General features: G+C 44.4%; 1 protein-coding gene and 1 long non-coding RNA gene across 2 annotated transcripts in view; both read left to right on the top strand.

Annotated features, from left to right (window-relative positions):
* Positions 1-23,177, top strand: part of LOC148152119 (uncharacterized) — an 82,706-nt gene that overhangs the window by 16,423 nt on the left and 43,106 nt on the right. The gene's annotated exons all lie outside the window — the stretch shown is intronic.
* LOC122551641 (extracellular superoxide dismutase [Cu-Zn]-like) lies at positions 17,190-20,041 on the top strand. The gene has a single exon (XM_043693893.2). It carries the CDS (start codon positions 17,473-17,475, stop codon positions 18,169-18,171), a length of 699 nt encoding a protein of 232 aa, XP_043549828.2. The 5' UTR covers positions 17,190-17,472; the 3' UTR covers positions 18,172-20,041.

A 23,177-nucleotide genomic window follows, 5' to 3' on the forward strand; every position in this document is an offset into this window, starting at 1 on the left:
TTCTGCACTCTAATGCAATCACATACTTCCTATAGCGTGGTGACCAGGGCTGCATACAGTACTCCAGCTCCAGTAATGTTATATTCAACTCCATCCTCTTGCTCCACATTCAGTGCCTACATTAATAAAGAGGGCAACACTGCGACAAGAAAGTCATCTGTATTTCACAAGGATACGCAGCACCAATTTCACTCTGTTATGTCACACCCATATGGCCGTCATTCCTTTTAATTCTGTCGTGAGTGCGATTCTCACCATCACATGCATCATGTCTGTTCAAAGGCTTACACTCTCATCATCCTTTCAAACTATCAAACCTTCTGCCCAATGCTCACTCACTTGGGATGGTTCACCACTTGGCATTGTTTTGCATGATTACAAACTGCTCCAGTATCCATTCACATCGTACCCAAGCCTGTTTATCTAATTACAGGAAATAAAAGGCCCAAAACCAAGGAGAAGGCCAAGACTGTTGGGGTAATGGTGGATATCAAACTTCTCAACCCATTTAAGGAAAGGATCGTGGAAATGACTGAACAAGATCAGAATTATTCCTATAGTAATGGGAAGACACCACTGGCCCAAAAACCAAGTATCATGCTCTGTTCTTCTCAAATAGCTGCACCAAGGCGAAAGCATTGCTTTGCTTCTCTCTATTTTCACCAAGTAATTCGTGCTCCTGTCTTCTGTAGGCACTAGTGGCAACCAGGGACCATCAGCCAAAAATAGACCACAGTCTGAACGCCTCACCAGAACCATCTTTGAGGAGGGAGACTGTGAAACCTCAGATAATTAGTTATTTTCTTTTCATACCTCGACATGCATATGTCTACAACCGAAAGGAGTTTTTTCCCCATCACTAAACCACCCATGGTACTTTTCACTTATTGTCCACCGTCACCAAATCAATCTCTTTCCAATTAATCAATTTAAGTGCAAAGCCCAGCAAGAGCAATGCAATAACATCAAGGTGAGCAAAAAGTACAGAGGGTGCTGGCATGTCTTATAGATTCTTTCTAATCAACCTGTTCAGATATGTTATTACACAGGCCTCCTGGCTCAAAGGTAGGGATACTAGCACAATGTCACAAGAGCCCCAAAACATGTGGCACCTGATATCTCCAAGCGGTCTCCCTCCCAATTAAGTACTAATTAGACCTGAGTCTGCTTAGCTTCCAAGAACACATTTTCAGATTAGCTTGACCATAGGCATTGGCTCCTCAGCTGATAAGTCTCTGAATCTGAGAATATGCTGCTCAATACCTTAGTGTTCAACATAACAAGGCAACCAGCTGTTGTGAACGAACTATCTATTGAAATATCTACAAAGGTCTTGTGGTGCAGTAGTAATGTCCCTACCTCTGTGCCAGGAGGCCTGGATTCAAGTCCCACCTACTTCAGAGGTGTGTCATGACATATCTGAACAGGTTGGTTAGAAAATATCCATTGAATTATGTAAGGATTTTGTGATACACTGGCAGAGTTCCTACCTTTGGACCAGGAGGCTTTGGTTCAGATCCCACTTGCTCCAGAGGAGTACAATAACATCTGTGACCAGGTTGGTGAGAAAATATCTACTGAGCTACACGATGTTAAGCGAACATCCCAGCCGAGTTGTTTTTTGGGGTACAGTGATAGTGTCTCTTCCTCTGAGCTAAAAACCACAGGATCAAGTCCCACCTGTTCCATAGCTCTATAATAACATCTCATAGAGTCATAGAGATGTACAGCATGGAAACAGACCCTTCGGTTGAACAAGTCCATGTTGACCAGATATCCCAATCCAATCTAGTCCCACCTGCCAGCACCCGGCCCATATCCTACCAAACCATTCCTATTCATATACCCACCCAAATGCCTCTTAAATGTTGCAATTGTACCAGCCTCCTACCACCCTCTATGTGAAAACGTTGCCCCGTAGGTCTCTCTTATATCTTTTCCCTCTCACCCTAAACCTATGCCCTCTAGTTCTGGACTCCCCGACCCCAGTGAAAAGACTTTGCTTATTTGCCCTATCCATGCCTCTTATAATTTAGTAAACCTCTGTAAGGTCACCCACGCACCAGGGAAAACAGCCCAGGCCTGTTCAGCCTCTGCCTATAGCTCAAATCCTCCAACCATGGCAACATCCTTGTAAATCGTTTCTGAATCCTTTCAAGTTTCACAACATCTTTCCGATAGGAAGGAGACCAGAATACGACGCAGTATTCCAACAGTGGCCTAACCAATGTCCTGTACAGCCGCAACATGACCTCCCAGCTCCTGTACTCAATACTCTGACCAATAAAGGAAAGCATACAAAACACCTTCTTCACTATCCTATCTACTTGTGACTCCACTTTCAAGGAGCTATGGGCCTGCACTCCAAGATCTCTTTGTTCAGCAACATTCCCTAGGACCTTACCATTAAATGTATAAGTCCTGCTAAGATTTGCTTTCTCAAAATGCAGCGCCTCACATTTATCTAAATTAAACTCCATCTGCCACTTCTCATCCCATTGGCCCATCTGGTCAAGATCCTGTTGTAATCTGAGGCAACCTTGTTTGCAGTCCACTACACTTCCAATTTTGGTGTCATCTGCAAACTTACTAACTGTACCTCTTATGCTCGCATCCAAATCATTTATGTAAATTACAAAAAGTAGAAGACCCAACACTGATCCTTGTAGCACTCCACTGGTCACAGGCCTCCAGTCTGAAAAACAACCCTCCACCACCATCCTCTGTCTTCTACCTTTGAGCCAATTCTGTATCCAAATGGCTAGTTCTCCCTGTATTCCGTGAGATCTAACCTTGCTAATCAGTCTCCCATGGGGAACCTTGTTGAATGCCTTATTGAAGTCCATATAGATCACATCCACTGCTCTGCCCTCATCAATCCTCTTTGTTACTTCCTCAAAAAACTCAATCGATTTTGTGAGACATGATTTCCCACACACAAAGCCATGTTGACTATCTCTAATCAGTCCTAGCCTTTCCAAATGCATGTACATCCTGTCCTTCAGGATTCCCTCCAACATCTTGCCCACCACCGACGTCAGGCTCACTGGTCTATAGTTCCCTGGCTTATCCTTACCACCCTTCTTAAACAGTGGCACCACATTAGCCAACCTCCAGTCTTCTGGCACCTCACCTGTGACTGTTGATGATACAAATATCTCAGCAAGAGGCCCAGCAATCACTTCCCTAGCTTCCCACAGAGTTCTAGGGTACACCTGATCAGTTCCTGGGGATTATCCACCTTTAGCTGTTTCAAGACATCCAGCACTTCCTCCTCTGTAATATGGCCTTTTTGCAAGATGTCACCATCTATTTCCCTACAGTCTATATCTTCCATGTCCTTTTCCACAGTAAATATTGATGCGAAATACTCATTTAGTATCTCCCCCATTTTCTGCGGCTCCACACAAAGGCCGCTTTGCTGATCTTTGAGAGGCCCTATTCTCTCCCTAGTTACCCTTTTGTCCTTAATGTATTTGTAAAAACTCTTTGGATTCTCCTTAATTCTATTTGCCAAAGTTATCTCATGTTCCCTTTTTGCCCTCCTGATTTCCCTCTTAAGTATATTCCTACTTCCTTTATACTCTTCTAAGGATTCACTCCATCTATACTGTCTATGCCTTACATATGCTTCCTTCTTTTTCTTAACCAAACTCTCAATTTCTTTAGTCATCCAGCATTCCCTATACCTACCAGTCTTTCCTTTCACCCTGACAGGAATATGCTTGCTCTCGATTCTCATTATCTCATTTCTGAAGGCTTCCATTTCCCAGCCGTCCCTTTACCTGCGAACATCTGCCCCCAATCAGCTTTCGAAAGTTCTTGCCTAATACTGTCAAAATTGGCTTTTCTCCAATTTAGAACTTCAACTTTTAGATCTTGTCTATCCTTTTCCATCATTATTTTAAATCTAATAGAATTATGGTCGCTGGCCCCAAAGTGCTCCCCCACTGACACCGCAGTCACCTGCCCTGCCTTATTTCTCAAGAGTCTTTTAGATTAGATTAGATTACTTACAGTGTGGAAACAGGTCCTTCGGCCCAACAAGTCCACACTGACCCACCGAAGCGCAACCCACCCATTCTGCTACATTTACCCCTTTACCTAACACTACGGGCAATTTAGCATGGCCAATTCACCTGACCTGCACATCTTTGGACTGTGGAAGGAAACCGGAGCACCCGGACGAAACCCACGCAGACACGAAGAGAATGTGCAAACTCCACACAGTCAGTCACCTGAGTCGGGAATTGCTGTGAGGCAGCAGTGCTAACCACTGTGCCACCGTGCCGCCCACAAGAGTAGGTCAAGTTTTGCACCTTCTTTAGTAGGTACATCCACAGACTGAATCAGAAAATTGTCTTGTACACACTTAACAAATTCCTCTCCATCTAAACCCTTAACACTATGGCAGTCCCAGTCTATGTTTGGAAAGTTAAAATCCCCTACCATAACCACCCTATTATTCTTACAGATAGCTGAGATCTCCTTATAAGTTTGTTTCTCAATTTCCCTCTGACTATTAGAGAGTCTATAATACAATCCCAATAAGGTTATCAATCCTTTCTTATTTCTCAGTTCCATCCAAATAACGTCCCTGGATGTATTTCCGGGAATATCCTCCCTCAGCACAGCTGTAATGCTATCCCTTATCAAAAATGCCACTCCCCTCCTCTCTTGCCTCCTTTTCTATCCTTCTTGTAGCATTTGTATCCTGGAACATTAAGCTGCCAGTCCTGCCCATCCTTGAGCCATCTCTGACCAGTTGGTGTATAAAATATCTATTCAAATGTATTAGGATTTTGTGGTGCAGTGGTCGTGCTCAGTGTTCTATTCCCACCTCTCCTGGAGGCGTGTCTTACACGTCTGAACAGGTTTGTTGAAATAATGTGTATATTCACCTAGGTGCCCTTGGACAGGGCGCATGAGGTGTCAAATAGCAATGCTTGAAGGTTTTCGTGCCATTGGGGATCCTGTGGAATGGAATGCATCCTTATCACCTTCAATGAAATCCTAATTTAGTTTATTAATTTTTCCTTACATTAGTGTCCCAGAGGGCTGTTTTAGATTTGTTTATTTACTTTTGTTTAATTTAATTTATATTAAATTAGATTACTTATAGTGTGGAAACAGGCCCTTCGGCCCAACAAGTCCACACCGACCCGCCGAAGCACACCCACCCAGACCCATTCCCCTATGTTTACCCCTGCACCTAACACTATGGGCAATTTAGCATGGCCAATTCACCTGACCTGTACATTTTTGGATTGTGGGAGGAACCCGGAGCACCCGGAGGAAACCCACGCAAACACGGGGAGAATGCGCAAACTCCACACAGACAGTCGCCTGAGGTGGGAATTGAACCCGGGTCTCTGGCACTTTGAGGCAGCAGTGCTAACCAGTGTGCCACTGTAAATTGATCTCAAGAAGACTATTCAGATTTGTATAAAACCTTTATGGTGTGTGGTTGAAAGAAATAAAATTTTAACGAGGAAGTGTACACCTGGACTTTGTTCAAAAACATTTAACTTAACAACACAATTAACAGCAAGGCACACCAACACCCTCCAACAACATAAGGTAAATTATCGCAGTGCCTACTGTATCTACAATTCACTCAGGAGGACAATCTGTGAGCATGTCACCTAAAGCAAGAAATACTTGAGGTCTCAGACTGTCAGAGGACTGCCAGCAATCAGCTCAGGCCCATGCAGAAGACATGCTGACTATACTTGTATATAATTGATATGGCCAACCTGCAAAGATAGGCACAGGAATATCAGGCAGGTGTGCCAGAGGCCCTTGATAGGTTGGAATGAAAGATAGTGAAGTCTTTCCTTGTTCTCATTACTGCAGGGGTTCTAACATGTAAGCACCTGGCTACCCCCATGGAAAGGCTAGTAGCTAGTTTGGCAAAAGAGGTTCATCAAAACACTCATGATTATGGATTTGCACTCAGGACCCACACTCCATTGCTTTACCATGAGTCCACAGCATCAATGACAAATGAGAGTGGGGACAGAATTTCAACCTCACTCCCAGGTGCCAGTTCCACCCTGAGACAGGGTGGTGCTGCAGGCATCCACAGGGCAGAGGAGCAACAGATGGGAAGTCCAGCAACTTCTTGTTGAGACTCTCCATCTTCCACCTGCCTTTGACAATACCTGTAGCAGGTCAAGATGAGGAAAGTGAGCCTGCATCTGACCAGAAGATTTACAGTAGGTCACGATCCAGTCGACCAAACATTGCGGGGGCAACAGCGCGATGTTTTTAAGTTACCACTGCCTACCACACAGTAGTCTCCCTGCACCCCACCTGCAGAAATCTAGCCTGTGCCAAAATGCATTGAGCAGGCGAGGGAGGTGAAAACATTAAGGGAGCATTAGTATCACAAGTACTCGAACATTTTGTAAAATGAGCACTTTTGTCAAGATATAATCACTTCCACTAATATAATGTTTGCCGTAATCTTATCAGAAGAAGAATAGGTTAAGTGAAACAATGTGAAAGATGCGAGTATCTTCAACCAGCAAAACATTGTACTGTGTTGCAGTTGCAAAGTATTGGTTCCTCCCTCGTAACCAATAAAGTATCTGACTGCAGTTAGCCTCATGCATCAGGAAACTACGCCCCTGTATGTGTGTGATTACAGCCAAAACATGTAGTGCTGGAAAAGCACAGCCAGTCAGGCAGCATCCAAGGAGCAGGAGAGTCGATGTTTCGAGCATAAGCTCTTTAAGAAGCTCCAGATGATTTTCATGGACACTGAGGCTAAAAGTAAGGTATAGGACGGGAGCCAGGCCCAAAGATGTTCAAATCATTCACCCCTCACAAACACACCTTCTAGCAGGATGAAGGAATCTGTGATGGTTCCACATGTCCCTGGAGGTAAAGGTTTCCCCTTGTCTGAGCCTCAAAGGGCTACTCCAATATTTAAGATAACCAAGAGAACCATAAAATCCCACAGAAGCCCCCTGGTGCTCCCTGAAATGACCCCTCTCACAAACAGGATTCAGGGCAACTGTAATATTGAGGGAGACAGTCATGGGATTATCACAAGCTCCTTGTGAGTGCTGTCCTTGTCCAGCAGCTGGCATAGGTGTGGCAAAATGGCTCAGTCACTCTTAGTCTTCTCCCGCACTGGGCCTCAGACATTTGCAGAGAGCTACACCAAAGTCTGAACTCTCTGTCTCCTCGATGGATCTTGTCCTGCAGCTTCTCCCTCTGAATGTTGTGCAGCAGCTGGTGGCAGCAATAATTCATATTAGGCCTACAGAATCTGTTCTCTCTGCTGTCTCCCATGTTTTTCTTTAGATTTGCAGCATAGTTATATTGACCTTGGAGAAGAATGGCTTTGTTGAGGCAAATCTGTGAGAAAAAGAGGGATTACACTTGTGTTATTAAAGGTATGGCGGAGTCCTGTCATCCTTCACAATGGAGCTGTATGTTTACTCTCGTAGACAGTAGTGTGATACCAGTGCACAAAACCAAAGGCAATGTGTCGATTTTTTTAAAAATTGAAGTGATGTATCCTGACCTCACACAAAGTGGCCCAACAAAGTATCCATGTTGCCTTGGCTGCCAGGATCCATTCCATAGCCCCACCCCTCACCAATGCAGGTGCGATTGACTATGCCTTATTCCATAAGTTTTCCTGACCTCCAGTCCGTGATCTCTAAGTATAACTACTGAATGCTTTGATTCATTTATCTGAAGAAAGTATTTCCACATGACAGCTGAAGCCAATTAATACAATGTTTATAGCTATATTTAATACTTAAGAAAACCAGCGGACTTCCTTTCCAGTGTTGTCTAGGTCTTCCCTTACAAAACGAGAGAACCTCCTAAATCTGTCAGTGACACAAATCCTACTCATCCCTCCACAGACTTGCTAAAGCACAGGTTGTCTTCTGATTGTTCTCAAGCCCTGAGTTTATGATTGAGTATATGTGACAAATCAGCTTGCTTTACAAACGAGGAGCAGAAGCAGACTATTCAACATGTTCCTTATTCAGTAATAAAATGGTTGATTTACTTGTCGCCTCAAATCACTTTCTGACCAACCCCGCTAATCTTTCAACTCCTTGCCTAACAAGAATCTATCTATTCTGCCTTAAAAATATTCAAGGGTTCTCTTCCCACCACCATTTCAGTAACAGAGTACCAAAGGCTCGAGAACCTCTAAAAGTATTAAATTTTGCTTAATCTCTGGTATAGGAGGGAGATCTGATCTTTAAAAAGTGACACCTCACTCTCGATTCTCCTAAAAGAAGAAACATTTGCTCCACATCAAACCTGGAAAGATTTCCCTGGAATTTATATGCTTTAAAAAAAATCACCTCCTACTCTTACATGGATATAAGCCTAGACTGTCCAACTTTTTCTCATAAGACAATGCACAAATTCCAGGTGGCTTTTAACAACAGGTGTTATCTGAGCTCAGATAATGCATTGAAGGTGTAAAATTTAAGTCTGACTGTGTCCCAATGTTAGGTCAGACTGATTCTATTTCTAAAGTGGGAGTTACAGAATCTTACATGGATTTATGCAGTTTTTGAGCAAAATAAAATGTAATTCTGAAAGTACAAATTCACTCCACAGTTATATGTGTGTGTGTGTGCAGGGGAGACTGAGTGAGTGTGTGCATGTGGGGGTATGAGTGTCTGTGAGGGAGTGTATGTCTGTGTGTGAGTGTAATGGGGTATAAGTCTGTGAGAGGGTACGTGTGTGTGGATGTGAGTGTGGAGGGCTGTGTGTGTGAGCAATTGAGAGAGAGCTTGTATCTGAGAGAGGGTCTGCGTGAGTGTGTAGGTCTGGTGTGTGTGTGTGTGAAAGAGAGAGAGTGTGTATAGTGTAATGGGGTCACCTGTAGTGTGACATGAACCCAAGGTCCCGGTTGAGGCCATCACCATGCATACCGAACTTGGCTCTCAGCCTCTGCTTGGCCACTCTGCATTGTTGGAGAAAGTGAGGACTGCAGATGCTGGAGATCAGAGCTGAAAACTGTGATGCTGGAAAAGCGCAGCAGTCAGGCAGCATCGAATGAGCAGGAGAATCGACGTTTCGGGCATAAGCCCTTCTTCACTCTGCATTGTTGCCTGTCCTGAAGTCTACCTTGGAGGATGATCTGAGGCTGAATGTCCTGGACCGCTGAGGTGTTCCCTGACCAGGAGGGAACACTCCTGGCTGATGATTGTTGTGCGGCATGGCTTCAACCAGGACCTTGGGTTCATGTCACACTACAGGTGACCGCACTACACTATACACTCTCTCACACACACACACACATGCACACACTCACTCGGTCTCCCCTGCACATACACACATATAAGTTTGTGGGGTGAATTTATTCATCACTTGCAACAACTGTTCCTTAAACAGTCTCTACATGTCTATAGTGCCTTTACCATGGAGCAATTGCTCCCAATCCATGCTTCCTAACTCATGTCTAATCGCATCATAGTTTCCTCTTCCCCAATTAAATATCCTCCCATTTTGCCTAATCCTCTCCTTCTCCATAGCTATGTAGAATGTGAGGCAGTTGTGGTCACTGTCACCAAAATGCTCTCCCACCACAAGATCTGATAGCTGCCCCGGCTCGTTTCCGAACACCAAGTCTAGAATGGCCTCTCCCCTCGTCGGCCTGTCAACGTACTGAGTTAGAAAACCCTCCTGAACACACCTTACAAAAACAGCTCCATTCAAATCTTCTGCTCGAAGGAGGTTCCAATCAATATTGGGAAAGTTAAAGTCACCCATTACAACAACCCTACTACGTCCACACTTTTCCAAAATCTACCGACCAATGCTTTCTGTAGTGTGTCATGAACCCAAGGTCCTGGTTGAAGCCCTCCCCATGGGTACCGAACTTAGCTAACAGCCTCTGCTCGACCACTTTTCGCTGCTGCCTGTCTCGAAGTCCGCCTTGGAGAATGGTCATCCGAAGGTCCAGGGTCCTGGACCGCTGAAGTGTTCTCCAACTGGGAGGGAACACTCCTGTCTGTTGATTGTTGTGTGGTGCCCATTCATCCATTGCTGTAGCCTCTGCTCAGTTTCACCAATGTACCATGCCTCAGGACATCCTTGCCGGCAGCATATGAGATAGACAACGTTGGCTGAGTCACATGAATACCTGCCACGTACATGGTGGGAGTTGTCCCCACGCATAATGGTGGTATCCATGTCCACACTCTGACATTTCTTGCAGCGCCTGCCGTGACAGGGTTGTATGGAGTTGTCCTGAAAGCCGGGCAGTTTGCTACGAACAATGATCTGTTTGAGGTGTGGCGGTTGTTTAAATGCGAGCAGTGGAGGTATGGGGAAGGTTTGGCGAGGTGCTCGTCCTCATTGGTAATGTGTTGCAAGCCGCGAAGAACATGGCATAGTTTAGATTAGATTAGATTCCTTACCTTGTGGAAACAGGCCCTTCAGCCCAACAAGTCCACACCGACCCTCCAAAGAGCAACCCACCCAGACCCATTTCCCTCTGACTAATGCACCTAACACTATGGGCAATTTAGAATGGCCAATTCACCTAACCTGCACATCTTTGGACTGTGGGAGGAAACTGGAGCACCTGGAGGAAACCCACGCAAACACCGGGAGAATGTGTAAACTCCACACAGACAGTCACTCAAGGTTGGAATTGAACCCGAGTCCCTGGCGCTGTGAGGCAGCAGTGCTAACCACTGAGCCAGTTTTTCGGCTCCTGGGAAGAACTGGACAACGAAGGGTACCCTGTCGGTTGCAGCATGTGTCTGTCTCCTGAGGAGGTCATTACGGTTCCTTGCTGTGGCACGTCGGAACTGGCAGTCAATGAATTGAGCATCGTACTCCGTTCTTGTGAGGGCACCCTTGAGTACTTCCAGTTGCCTGTCATGTTCCTCCTCATCTGAACAGATCCAGTGTACACGTAAGGCTTGTCCATAGGGAATAGCTGTTTTAATATGCTTTGGGTGGAAGTTAGAGAAGTGTAGCATTGTGAGGTTGTCTATGGGTTTGTGGTAGAGTGTGGTGCTGAGGTATCCATCCTTGATGGAGATGCATGTGTCCAAGAATGAGACAGATAGTCGAGTGTAGTCCATGGTGAGTTTGATGGTGGGAATAAACTTGTTGATATCACTGTGTAGTTTTATCAGTGACTCCTCGCCATGGGTCCTGAGGAAGAAAATGTCGATAATATACCTGGTGTATAGTGTTGGTTGGAGGTCCTGCACAGAGAAGAAGTCTTGTTTGAACCTGCGCATGAAGATGTTGGCATATTGGGTTGCAAATTTGGTCTCCATGGCTGTTGTGTGTCTGGATGAAGAATTGGTTGTCAAAGATGAAGACGCTGTGATCGAGGATAAAGCGGATGAGTTGTAGGATGGTGTTTGGAGACTGGCAGTTGTTGGTGTTGAGTACTGAGGCTGTTGCCGCGATGCCATCATTGTGGGGGATGCTGGTGCAGACTGTGGAAACGTCCATTGTGACGAGGAAAGTTCCTGGTTTGATTGGTCTGTGAGTGCTGAGTTTCAGTAAGGAATCTGTTGTGTCGCGACAGAAGCTGGGGATCCCCTGTACAATGGGTTTCAAGATGCCTTCAACATAACCAGAGAGGTTCTCATACAGGGTCCCATTACCTGATCCAATGGGACATCCTGGCGTATTGGCTTTGTGTATCTTTGGAAGGCAGTAGAAGTCACCTACGCGAGAAGTACATGGGATGAGGGTGCATCGGGAACTCTGAAGGATTGGATCCAAAGTCCTGATCAATGTAGTTAGTTCACGGGTGTGTTCTTTGGTCGGATCAGCCGGTAGTTGCCATAGTGTTCCTGGTTGTTCAGTTGTCGATACACTTCCTTGCAGTAATCAGTTCTATTCTGAATGACGATGGTTCCTCCTTTATCTGCTGGTTTGATGACAATGTTGTGATTGGTTTTGAGAGCATGGATGGCATTGCGTTGTAAACGGATGATGTTTTGCTCTATCTTGTTGATGAATCTGGCATTTATATATTTCCTGACAGTTTGAGCATACATGTCAAGCCCAGGCAGTCGCCCGCCATGGGGTCCAAGTTGACTCCTTCTTTGGTCGCTTCTCTACAGATCCCTGTGATGACTGTTCCAGTTTGTCGGTAGGCTCATTGGGATCACTGCTGGCACCTTGAAAGAATTCCCTGAGTCTCATTTGTCTGATGAATTCCTCAGTGTCTGCTGCAAGAGCCAAGGGGTCCGTTTTGGTGGTGGGGCAGAAATTGAGACCCCTGCTTAGTACTTCAATCTCTTCCGGTTGAAGGGTGTAGTCCAATAAGTTGATAATAGACTTCCCCGCATTGATAATGTTGTCTACTGTGGTGCCAGGGTGGGCTTCACTACTACTGGTGAAAATGCCAAGTTTCTCCAGTTTCTTGTTCTTGGTGTGCATGTACGTGGTGTAGTTTTGTCGCCTTGTCTGTTTGGCAATGACGCGTAATTGTACTGCTGTATCCTAAGCGCAGGCTGAAGTGTGAACTCCATCTGAATTTCAAGGTTGTGGTGCCTGCTATAGAATTGGTGCACGAGATGATTGAGGAGTTTGCAAGAGGTGCGGTGGCAAAGTCTCTCTGCATCGTCTGTGTTGCAGGTCGACTTGAGTGGGTTCGTGATCCATAATCCTTTTGGGATTTTTCCTGCTTGCCTGCTCTTCTGTAGAAACTTGATGTCTGTGTCGATATGTGCGATCTTCTTGGAAATCCTCTCCACTTTTTGTGATTTACATATGAAAGAAGTGAAATTAACATGGTCATTCTAACAGACAGGAGACTTAAATAATCAAGGTACTTTTCAATGTATAATTTCAGTTACACCTCATTGTAAACTTTTGCTATAAATTCTGTGTCTTACAATTGTGTACTCCACAACCACCTGATGAAGGAGCAGCGCTCCGAAAGCTAGTATGCTTCCAACTAAGCCTGCAGGACTATAATCTGGTGTTGTGTGATTTTCAACTGAGAAAAATAGAGTAAGGGTAGGACACTGAAACTATCCAAACATTCAGATAAGCAAGATGTTAATAGGAGTTAAGGTCTTGTACTACTCTCTATCATAAGGGAGAAGCTATTTAGCAAACTATTGGGATTGAAGGCAAACAAGTAACCAGGAGCTGATGGCCTACATCAAGGATTTAAAAGCAATGGCTAGAGAGATAATAAAGGCATTAACAGTACATAGAACAGAGAAAAATACAGCACAGAACAGGCCTTCAGCCCACGATGTTGTGCCAAGGATTATTCCTAATCTAAAATAAAATAACCTAACCTACGCACCCCTCAATTCACTGCTGTCCATGTGCATGTTCAGCAGTTGCTTAAATGTCGCTAATGACTCTGTTTCCACCACCACCGCTGGCAACGCATTCCATGCATTCACAACTCTATGTAAAGAACTTATTGACATCTCCTCTATACCTTCCTCCTAATATTTTAAAACTATGACCCCTTGTGCCAGTCAATCCTGCCCTGGGGAAAAGTGTCTGGCTATTGACTCTATCCATGCCTCTCATTACCTTGTATACCTCAATTAGTCACCTCTCTTCCTCCTTCTCTCCAGAGAGAAAAGCCCAATCTTTAGCCAACCTCTCTTCATAAGACAAGCCCTCCAGTCCAGGCAGCATCCTGGTAAACTTTCTTTGCACCCTTTCCAAAGCTTCCATATCTTTCCTACAATAAGGCGACCAGAACTGGACACAATATTCCAAGTGTGATCTCACCAGGATCTTGTAGATCTGTAGCAAAACCTCATGGCTCTTAAACTCGATCCCCCTGTTAATGAAAGCCAAAACATCATATGCTTTCCTAACTACACTATCCACTTGGGTGGCAACTTTGAGGGATCTATGCACTTGAACGCCAAGATCCCTCTGTTCCATCACACTGCCAAGAATCCTGTCTTTAATCCCATATTCATCATTCAAGTTCGACCTTCCAAAATGCATCACTTCACATTTATCCAGGTTGAACTCCATCTGCCATTTCTCAGCTCAGCTCTGCATCCCGCCTATGTCGCGCTGCAGCCTGCCATAGCCCTCGATACTATCAACGGCACCTCCAACCTTTGCTTCATTGGCAAATTTACTAACCCACCCCACAACCTCCTCATCCAAGTCATTTATAAAAACTACAAAGAGCAGAGGCCCAAGAACAGAGCCCTGCGGGACACCACAGGTGTTCCAGAACAGACTAAATTCCAAGGAGGTATTGATGAATTAGTTACATCACTGTACAATAAGGAAGAAGAGACAGCAAGTTGCAAACAATTGACCAATTAGTGTAATGTCTGTCATTGGGTACATGTTAGGGTCTGTTATTAAGGAGGAAATAACAGGATATTTAGAAAAGCTTTATGGAATCAAACAGAGTCAACATGGTTTTGAGAAAGGGAAATCATGTTTGACAAAATTGCTAGAGTACTTTGAGGACGTAACAAGAAGATTTAATAGAATAGATAGATGCAGTGTACTTTGATTTTCAAAAGAAATATCATAATGTACTATATAAAATATTATTGCCAAGACAGGAATACATAGGAATGGGCATAATTTATCAGCATAGATTGAGAGTTGGTCAACACACAGAATACAGAGAATCAGGATTAATTACTCTTTTTCAAGTTAGCAGAGTACGATAAGGATCAGTCCTAGGGTGTCAATTATTGATCGTCTATGATTTAGAGAAGAGCCAAAATATCCAAATTTGCAGATATACAAGAATAGGTGGGAAGGATATTGTGATGAAGACATAAATGATCTGCAAAGGATATGGATATGTTGAGCGGTGGGGAATACATTTGACAGATAGAGTTTAATGTAGGAAAGTGTGAAGTCATGCACTTTGGTAGGATGAGCCAAAAAGCAGGCTGTTATTTAAGTGAAGGGAGATTCCCAAAAAAAGTGCAGCACAGAGGGTTCATGGTGTTCTTGTGTATAAAACATACAAAAAAGTGTGCAGGCACAGCTAGTAATTAAGAAAGTAAATGGCATTTTGGACGTCATTGCTTGAGGGTTGGAGTTTAAAAATAGGGTAGTCTTGGTCCAACTTTACAGAGATTGAGTGAGGATGCTCCTGGAGAATAAGGAACTGTCTGAGCTTCATATTTAGGAAAGGATACATTCACATTGGAGGCTGTCCAAAACTGATTCACTAGGCTGATACCTCAGATGAAAGGATTGTCTTGTCAAGAATTGCGAAACAGGTTAGGCCTTTATTCATTAGAATTTAGAAGAATGAATGGTAATTTTGTTCAAACGTACAAAATTCTGAGGGGCCTTAGAATCCTTACAGTGTGAAGGTAGGCCATTCAGCCCATCACGTGCACACTGACCCTCCAAAGAGCATCCCACCAGACCCATCCAATTCCCCTCCCCACATTTCGTATGACTAATCCATCAAACCTGCACATCTTTGGACTGTGAGAGGAAACCAGAGCACCCAGGGGAAAACCCACACATTCATGGGGAGAATGTGCAAACTCCAGACAGACATCCAAGGGTGGTACTGAACTTGGGTCTCTGGCACTGTTAGATAGCAGTTCAAACCACTAAGCCACTGTGCCACACCAACATAGATGTTCTGCAGATGTTTCCATTAAAAGGGAGTCTTGTACTAGGTGACATAGTTACAGAGTAAGTGGACACTCATTTATTATTAAGATGCAAAGGAAGTTATTTTCTCAGTAGGTGGTGAACCTCTGGACTTTTCTATCCCAGAGAACTGTGGAGGCTTGATCACTGACAGCATTTAAAAGAGGTTGGTAAATTTTTGAAATATAAAGAGTTGAGAGCTGGGATAGATCATCCATGACTTTATGGAATGGCAGTGTAGGCTTGAGGTGCTGAATGGCCTAATCCTGCTCCAATGTCTTATGTTCTATAGGACCAACACTCACACTGTTAATGTTCGAACAAAATATTTACAGGAACTCTTACCATTTGCATTTTATATTTCTGGCTAGCTTTTCTCGTACTCTAATTTTCCCCTTTATTCATTATTTTGCTCATTATTTGCTTTTTAGTTTAGATTGATTATGCTCAACTTTAGAAAAGAGATGCATTAACCTTAAATATATAGCTGAAAGGATATCTATTTTATATTTGAATGTGCAAGTCACCATTTTGTTACAAAATGCACTGGAAACTCCTGAGCCATCCAAACTCCATTATAAAAGTCCCTCTCATTTACTTTCAATCATTCTTATGTCTATTGAAGACACTGTGATGGTAGTTTTCTATGTTAAATATTTGTGGGACCGGCTACTGTGTACAAATCCAATTCTGTGTTATCTGTGAATGAATCAGGATTATTAAGTATTGAAAAGCGAGGAAGAGCAGAATCAATTTCAAGCATGTTTTGGCTTCAGGGAAATTATTAACAATCTGCTGTAAACCTTCAAAATGATTTAAAATCTGCCTAGTACTTTCTGGCAACCCTTGGTAACCCAACCACAGATCCGCCGCCCCTCCCCCGTCGATGTTCACTGTCAGTAATTCCTTCCTACAGGCATAAAACATTTCCTTAAATCCCTTTCCATAAACACTCCGATCACCCATTGAGATTGATTTCTAGATGAAAATGTGTGTAATAAACAGAATTTAAGAAGCATTTTAAAATAGCATGCTATATATATTTAACACATATGGCGCTCCTGATACTGCAGCTGGTGATAGTATTGTTGTTTTGGAGGTATGCCCTTGTATTAACATCAGGCAGTGAGGATGGAATTGCAGGATGGTAAGACCCCAGTCACGGGCCAACAGTAAGCACAATACGGGCGGGACAGGCCACTTATAAAATCAGGCAATTTTGATGTACTCCCCAAATTAACCGCCCAACGGTGAAAAGTCTAAGTATTCCTAAGACGGGAGTGCATTAGCAATACTGTACCAAGTAATGCTGATTTTATTTGCTCATCAAACCTGTTTTTGTTTTTGTTTTGGAGTTTAGTGCCCCCTTTACAATGGGAGTATTTGATTTGTGAGATTTACACCCCCCTCGGGGAAATGGAAAATGAAAACGATTCCAGCATTTTTAGTCTCCAACGTGTGCACCACTCCTCTAATGTGAACTTTTATCCCCCTGTGAATAACGGGTCATACAGTATCTGCCTATTTCTGAAGGATTTTCCTTGATAGCTGCACAAACATTTTCTTGCTTTGACTTGCTTTGGCCTCTGCAACTTCGGCTGTAAATGCTCGTGGTAAACAGCAGCACCTTGCCACACGTACATGTACTTTGCTTTGGTTTCGGGTCCTCAAGCAGAAAGCGAGCTCTCAGCTGCCAGCTGATAGGAGGGACTGCTGGAAGTGGCGAGCTGACGTGTTGTCCCTGCTTGTGTAACTTTGCAAGTAGCTCCTGTATTTATTGCTTGCGTTCCCCTGGGCGAAACAGTGCAGGAACGACCTCTTCACATTCACAGACAGCAAGCCTGCTCTCAAAACCCTGATCGCCGGGGTCAGAACATGAAATACTTAAACGGGACAGGAAACTTGTACAGTTCAGGGCTGCAGTTGCTGCTGCTGGCAGGGACCCTCGCACTGCAAGTGCCCCAGGCCCTGGGCTACTTCAACACCAAGGCCATTGCTGGGATGTCAGACCATATCAAAGGCACTTGGCTGAAGCTGAGACCTATACTGTCCCCTCGGGACTTGCCCGGGCTCTTTGCCGTGTGTAACATACAGCCCAGCTCTGACCTGAGGGCCGGTCTGCCCGCTATCAGCGGCTACATCCTCTTCCACCAAAAGAGTCCCGATAGCAGCCTGGATGCATACTTCGACCTGCAAGGCTTCCCGATGGACGACACACAGTCCGAGCGAGCGATCCACGTCCATCAGTTCGGGGACCTGAGCGGCGGCTGCGGCTCCACCGGACCCCACTTCAATCCGTTCGGCGTGAACCACCCGAGCCACCCCGGGGACTTCCACAACTTCAAGGTGAAGAACGGCAAGATCGTCAAGCACCTCATCCACCTGAAAGCCAACCTGTACGGAGTTCACACCATCCTGGGCCGCGGGGTGGTGGTCCACCAGGGCAAGGATGACCTGGGGTTCGGGGGGAACCCGGAAAGTCTCCGGAGCGGGAACTCCGGGACAAGGCTGGCCTGCTGTACGATTGGACTCAGCAAAGGAGACCTTTGGCAGCAAATGGTGCAGAAGGAGTGAAGCTGCTGAATGGTCGATTCTCCTGCTCCTCGGGTGCTGCCTGACCTGCTGTGCTTTGGCTCTGATCTCTAGCATTTGCAGTCCTCACTTTCTCCCTGCTGATCTGCGCCAGGCCAGTTCGATGTGTTCTCAACTTAAACAATGTAGAAGTTTCGCTTGCACCAACACGCACGGCTCGTTTTGATATATGTTGCCTTATTTAATCGGCAAACGCTAACAACCTTAGTAAATAACGCACGCCTTCCCAATGCAGATACCCGGGTGTAATTCTGGATTAGTGGTGCTGGGAGAGCACAGCAGTTCAGGCAGCATCCGAGGAGCAGTAAAATCGACATTTCGGCCAAAAGCGTCTCGTCCACATCCCACACCTCCGCCCTCAGACCCCACTCCTCCAACTGTAACAAGGACAGAACGCCCCGGTACTCACCTTCCACCTTACCAACTTTCGCATAAACCAAATCATCCGCCGACATTTCCGCCACCTCCAAACAGACCCCACCACCAGGGATATATTTCCCTCTCCACCCCTTTCCGCCTTCCGCAAAGACCGTTCCCTCCGTGACGACCTGGTCAGGTCCACGCCCCCCCTTCAACCCACCCTCCCATCCTGGCACCTTTCCCTGCCACCGCAGGAATTGCAAAACCTGTGCCCACACCTCCTCCCTCACCTCCATCCAAGGCCCTAAAGGAGCCTTCCACATCCATCAGAGTTTTACCTGCACATCCGCTAATATCATTTATTGTATTCGTTGCTCCCGATGCGGTCTCCTCTACATTGGGGAGACTGGACGCCTCCTAGCAGAGCGCTTTAGGGAACATCTCCGGGACACCCGCACCAATCAACCACACCTCCCTGTGGCCCAATATTTCAACTCCCTCTCCCACTCTTCCAAGGACATGGAGGTCCTGGGCCTCCTTCACCGCCGCTCCCTCACCACCAGACGCCTGGAAGAAGAACGCCTCATCTTCCGCCTCGGAACACTTCAACCCCAGGGCATCAATGTGGACTTCAACAGTTTCCTCATTTCCCCTTTCCCCACCTCACCGCAGTTCCAAACTTCCAGCTCAACACTGTCCCCATGACTTGTCCTACCTGCCTATCTTCTTTTCCACCTATCCACTCCCCCACTCACCTATTGTACTCTATGCTATTTTCTCCCCGCCCCCATCTCCTCTCACTTATCTCTGTACGCTTCAGGCTCTCTGCCTGTATTCCTGATGAAGGGCGTTTGCCCGAAACATCGATTTTACTGTTCCTCAGATGCTGCCTGAACTGCTGTGATCTTCCAGCACTACTAATCCAGAATCTGGTTTCCAGCATCTGCAGTCATTGCTTTTACCCGGGTGTAATTGTCCATTTAATCTTACAGCATGAACAATCACTTTCACTTTTTATCTGCGTGGCATCGCTTATCGATATTTGTCCAAAACCGCGGGGATTGGGAGACGGCGTTATCAGAAGAAACAGCAAGTCAAGTTCTGGGATGACTTAATATCACGAGTTGCATTTACCATTCATTATAATTTCTGCTGTCATTTTCTACTAAGATAGTTTATTAGTTCTTTTCATAACTTTCACGCGTTATACTAAATGATTCTGTGACGTAGAGGAGCTGATACACTGAAACTTGAGGAGATGAGTCTGGCTACAATATCCTCAATTGGGCAACACTGCCACGATCGAGTTTCAAGGATAAGCCGCACGGAGTTCTTGTGCGTTTCTATTTGGCGACTTGTTTGGTTAAAGAGTGTGTATCAGAATGTTATGTTCTAAGATACTTTTCAAGGATTTCATCAGGCATATTTCAATGATAACATTTTATGTCTTAGAACATGCAAATTTTAATAAACTGACTATCTTGCAATTTTACATTGTGTCATTCACTTCATTTCTATAAAAATGTTGCAGAATTGTAATAGAACCATTGATCAGGATGATTTGACTTGTACAAAAATAAATTCTGGGAGAGTAAATTTTTATTCATTGAGCAACAAAAACTATTTAGATTAGATTACTTACAGTGTGGAAACAGGCCCTTCGGCCCAACAAGTCCACTCCGCCCCGCCGAAGCGCAACCCACCCATACCCCTACATCTACCCCTTACCTAACACTACTGGCAATTTAGCATGGCCAATTCACCTGACCTGCACATCTTTGGACTGTGGGAGGAAACCGGAGGAAACCCACGCAGACACGGGGAGAATCTCCACACAGTCAGTCGCCTGAAGCGGGAATTGAACCCGGGTCTCTGGCGCTGTGAGGCAGCAGTGCTAACCACTGTGCCACTGTGCCGCTTTGTGTATTTTCTTTTGCAATGAGAGATTACTAGAGGCTGATATTAGAGTGCTGGTTAAATGGATGGTAGAGGACCCTCAAGACATTTAGGAAGTGTTTAAACGAGTACATGAACTGCCATAGCACACAAGGCTATTAGTCAAGTGCTGGTAAATGGATCATTATAAATAGATTCTTGATGACTGGCATTTACATGTTGGGCTGAACTGTCCTCTTCCATGCTGAAAAAGCTCTGACTTAATGGGTAGCAAAATACATTTCTGAACTAATGAGTTCTAGGAGAAGTAACCTGCTACTTCAATCTTTTGCTTTGTTTGTTTTATTGATTTATTTGGCCAAATTAGTAATTAATCTATAATACTGTTTGAACTTCAATCTACACCGTCACACCCCAGTGACAGAACTAAACGTAACAATCAATACTTAAAGAACCAGTGGGGTTCATGCACTTGTGTGAAGTTAGATAGTTATCAGTTCATACCCTACACAAGTGTCATTCATCTCCTTCAGTGAAGTACTGTGGAAATTCTATATTGCCATTGGGGTTATATTTCAGCTGAGCCACAAAACTGAAAGGGACCTGATCAACTAGTTCATCAAAATTAACAATTTAAAGAGAGGCAGGGAACTTACAGTCATCCAAAATTATAAAAAACATATTGACTTTACTCCCAAAAGTAAATCATTTGTTTTAAAATCAGTTGGAATATTCTAAGGATATAAAAGTGGCTGTCATCTTGTGGATTTTACATTCTTTCTAGAATCAAAAGGCATTATGATTTAGCGAGCTGAATGTGTAATTAAATAATATCTATAATATCTTGATATTCAAGTTTTAAAAATCTATTATACAAATTTGTGGCATTAATTGATATTGAAGTCCCAGTATAGTCTAATATAGCCCATTTCTCTGCATTAGTAAACCTCATATTGGGGTTGATCTTAGTGTTCCTAGATTAGGTTGAGTGAAAACAACCAAGCTATGTATTCTTGATTAGGGGAAGGGCATTCACTTAGTTGGCTTGGCAGCAGGTTTGCAAAGCAGAGTTTCGCTAACAGATCAGGCTCACTTTCTGTACTGACTGAGGTTACCACAAAGGTATAGTTGTAGACTGATGATGTCTGGGACACTGTCACAGAACTATGCAAATTACTGGAACGACAGCACGTAACAGTCCATGGCCATCAATCCCAATGCTGTCAAGTTGACTGTTGTGTTGATCTTTTATGCAATTGGCTCTTTCCAAAGAGTGTTCGGAGATCCGTGTGGAAGCTTTCAACCCTTAACCCAAAAGACTGCATTAATGCATTTTGAACTGAATCATACTGCTTAATCTATTTCTCTGTAGCAAGGTAAGTGCAGTAGGCAACATTGCTGACTTCTTTCAGGTACAGGGCACAATAGATAGTATATGATTTGCATTAAAAGGGCTGTAACATAATGTAGCTGAATTCCTCACCAGAAAAGAGTTCCATTCCATAAATGTATAAGTCATCTGTGATCATTGGTGCCACATCTTAGAGGTCTGTGTCAGGTACCCTGGAAGTTGCCATGCTGTCTATATCTTTGATAACTCTCTCATTCCTGCATTATTTCAAGGGGCAAATACTTTACAAGGATGATTATTGGGAGACAAAACTACTCAAAGTTAGTGTGAAGATTTGTAGCTCGGGTGCTCGTTGTTGTGGTTCTGTTCGCCAAGCTGGAAGTTTTTGTTGCAAACGTTTCGTCCCCTGGCTAGGCGACATCATCAGTGCTTGGGAGCCTCCTGCGAAGCGCTTCTTTGATGTTTCCTCCGGTGTTTATAGTGGTCTGTCCCTGCTGCTTCCAGTTGTCAGTTTCAGCTGTCCGCTGTAGTGGTATAGTGGACCCAATATACCAACCACTACAGCGGACAGCTGAAACTGACAACCAGAAGCAGCAGGGACAGACCACTATAAACACCGGAGGAAACATCAAAGAAGCGCTTCGCAGGAGGCTCCCAAGCACTGATGATGTCGCCTAGCCAGGGGACGAAACGTTTGCAACAAAAACTTCCAGCTCGGCGAACAGAACCACAACAACAAAACTACTGTCTGCAACCATATTTGATGACCTGCTAATTTGGTCAAGCCTAGATTCAACACATTGTTTGACCAATGGAAGGTGGAGCAGAAGATAGGCCTCTGCAGATAAGTTTCTGATGATTGAATCAGTCTGGCATACCTTGCAGTATACTCCAGAGTATATCACATAATACTAGTATGCCATGCTGTGCAAAACTGGAGCAAGGAACAAGGTGATGTAATGATGTCTGAAAAGATGGAAGAATGGTAGCAATCTTCTGAGGAGAAAGGTGATGACTTGAGTGGGAGGACCATTAACTTCTGCATGACAACTTGCTTCAGCATCAGCACAACAAGCCAATCAGGGCTTAATTGACACCCAGTTCCAGTAGATGTGAGATGCATGCAATGATCACTCATTGACTGCAAATTTGTTGGTGCATGAAAGGCAAGCAATCCCTGTCTGTTCTGACAAGTTAAATGCAGCTACTGCCTGTTTGCGTTTTATTCGCTTTTCCTGTTGCTAGTTAAAGTGAATGTTGTGAACTGATGAAAGCATTCAGGTACGTGATGGGTTCACATTGATCAATGAGAGTGTGGAGCTACATCATTAACCTTTACACCAAGCAACGTATCTTTTGTGATTTCAAACTTCATCTCAGC

Source organism: Chiloscyllium plagiosum, unplaced genomic scaffold, assembly GCF_037043375.1.
Source record: "Chiloscyllium plagiosum isolate Xiang-an unplaced genomic scaffold, Cpla_swu_hap1 HiC_scaffold_1, whole genome shotgun sequence".
NCBI lineage: Eukaryota > Metazoa > Chordata > Chondrichthyes > Orectolobiformes > Hemiscylliidae > Chiloscyllium > Chiloscyllium plagiosum.

Bases quoted from the DNA above. Each gene is read 5' to 3' on its own strand.
- LOC122551641 (XM_043693893.2), top strand. From the start codon at position 17,473: ATGAAATACTTAAACGGGACAGGAAACTTGTACAGTTCAGGGCTGCAG.